At 36.2% G+C, this 2,455-nt stretch overlaps 1 protein-coding gene across 1 annotated transcript; it reads right to left on the bottom strand.

Moving 5' to 3' along the window:
• Nucleotides 1-818: 818 nt before the first annotated feature.
• On the bottom strand, nucleotides 819-1,673 carry LOC132271180 (F-box/kelch-repeat protein At3g06240-like). The gene has a single exon (XM_059772479.1). The coding sequence runs from the start codon at nucleotides 1,671-1,673 to the stop codon at nucleotides 819-821; it is 855 nt and encodes a 284-aa protein (XP_059628462.1).
• Between the last annotated feature and the right edge of the window lie 782 nt (nucleotides 1,674-2,455).

Here is a 2,455-nt window from a genome sequence, read left to right as displayed (position 1 = left end):
CAAATTAATGTAAATAACATAATAATAGAGTTGAAATACTGTGAATTCGAAATCTTTTCACCTCCAAACACCGAAGAGCCCTAATATAACCACTTCTAAGGCACCTAAAGAGTTGTACAAAAACAATTACATTAACAATAACAATTACAGCCAAAACTTAGTGAATTCTATTTCAGCAAACTAACTTAATAAGAATTCAATAATATTCTCTTACCAAGGATATATACTAGTCCTTATTTTAGTAACCTCTGAAACATAAATGCAGAGAAGAGGAACTCTTCTAGTGCGAAAAAAAAGAGAAACCTGGACTTAGACCTTAGACAAACATAATTAAAAAAAAATTAATAAAAAAAAATATTACTTGAAATAGGGAAAATATTTTTTGAATTTGAACCAATGACTCTCGCCATATGAAAGCAATACTCTAACAACTTAGTTAAGTAGGTTATGAAACAAGTTTCGAAATAGTGTTGAGCACACTCTAAAGCAGAAATACTGCTTATGCTTCAAGTCAAAGTAAAAAAGTAAAAGCAGTGGATGCCAAACGGCCCTGTGTTAAGTAGGTCATTTATCATTACAAATAGAACCAAATGAGACGCATCACATTAATGAATTATAAATATCATATTACTTATAAGCAGAACCACTCAAACAGATCAAACAGGGAAGACGCTGAATCATGGAATATTCATCTTGACAATAAGACCTGCCTAGTATATGAAACTAATGAAGAAATTATTAGCCAAAACATGATTAATTATTTTCACCTTATTGTCTCTTGTTCTCGCCCTTCTCTTGTCCTTGATACTGCCTTTAAATTAATCATCTATGACGATTGGGGTGAAACAATGACGATTGGGTGAAACAATGCTCTCCAGACAAATCTCTGCTTCAAGATATTGAAGTAACTCAAGACTTCCATAAGCATAGGGAATCATTCGAGACCCATATTTATTATTTTTTAGGTTGTATGAACGTAAAGGAGTAGTCTCATCCATCAGAAACTGAATTTCATCATTGTTTGTGAAATTCAAAGGCTTCGTTAGATAATGTGGACATGTTGCAACTTTGGTCCAGGACTCTCTCTTGCCGTATTCCTTCATCACCCAAAATTCAGTGGAATTCGTATCTGGTTCACCCACCGTGATACAAAGACATCCTCTGAGAACTCCAATGAAGCGAGGTATAGATGGTGCTTCAAAACAAGGTAGGGGAAAATTTTGAAATTTCTCCTCCCATAAATGAAAAGCAATTACCGTAGACATATTTTCATATGCAAACCAGTGGAGAACTCCATTGAAAAGTGTCCCCGGAGCATCTGACACCATACTAAGAGGGGAATCTCGAATGATTCTCCAAGAATTTGTTTTTTGTGTATATACACATACAGATACTATTATGTATGCATAAGTGCATGAGATTGCCACAATGTTGTAGTCATCAGTGGACGCATTATACCCAAATCCATATGAAACATGATATGTAGTGTCGTGGAATGGTGAGTGTGGTAATGTAATTTGCTCTCTGGTTGAAGGATTCAATAGAAGAAGAATACGGGGTGGATAAGTTACACATAATATCAAGCCATCACAAGAACCATAGAGACTGATCGAATTATCAAACAATGAGGAAGAGAACGGAATTGGAGAATCAATGTGAATTGCTTTCTTCATATCGTTGACATAGGACAATACTACAAGTCGTGTGGTTGAAGAACGGCATGAAACAGTTTTACATAAAAAAACAAGTTTACGCTTGTGAGATCGGTTGAGGTGCATCTTAACAAAGCATGAATCCGTGAATAAAGCGCGCCAAGACTTTGATACACACTTAAAACGTACAAGAGACTCCACCGGTAATCGTGAGAGTATGTCTACTATGAGATCATGTGTAAGGAAGGGTAAAGATTTACCTTTTTTTCTCTATCTTCATAGCCTTTCCTATGGTTTCTCCGTCGTTCTTGTTTCTTTGAGCCAAGACTTTGACGGCTAGTGCCGAAACCCTTTTCCGCAATACACGGACACTTGTATATAGAGTTGCAGTTTCATAAATCTGTAGGGTTTACATGAAAATAAAACGAATAAAAATAAAATAAATTGAACCCCAATATATCATATTCTACTAAATTAACGGAATTAGTTTTCTCGTGGGATAGGGTTTCTGAGTTTTCGCGCTTATTTTTAAAAATTTTGGTTTAAAAAAGGGAATATAAAATAACAATAATAATGTTTATTAATACTGCAATATTAATTTTTTTTCGAAAGGTAACCCAATTGATTCACTGAGGATACTGAGGACGGCGCGGGCCGGGTACGACCCATGCAGAGAGAAACGAGTCATGTAAATCATCTTGGACAGAACCAATTTCTCGCAGGACAGGCGCAAGATGGAAGAACCGAGCCGAAGGCCTGCTGAAAGTGATCAAGCCCATAGCCAGAGGAGCCCGGACTTGAGC

Source organism: Cornus florida, unplaced genomic scaffold (assembly GCF_030987335.1).
Source record: "Cornus florida cultivar Cherokee Brave unplaced genomic scaffold, ASM3098733v1 CherokeeBrave_3.0.0_Hap2_Chr01, whole genome shotgun sequence".
NCBI classification, from domain to species: Eukaryota; Viridiplantae; Streptophyta; class Magnoliopsida; order Cornales; family Cornaceae; genus Cornus; species Cornus florida.
This window is presented reverse-complemented; position numbering and strand designations above follow the sequence as displayed.

Bases quoted from the DNA above. Each gene is read 5' to 3' on its own strand.
- LOC132271180 (XM_059772479.1), bottom strand. From the start codon at position 1,673: ATGAAGAAAGCAATTCACATTGATTCTCCAATTCCGTTCTCTTCCTCA.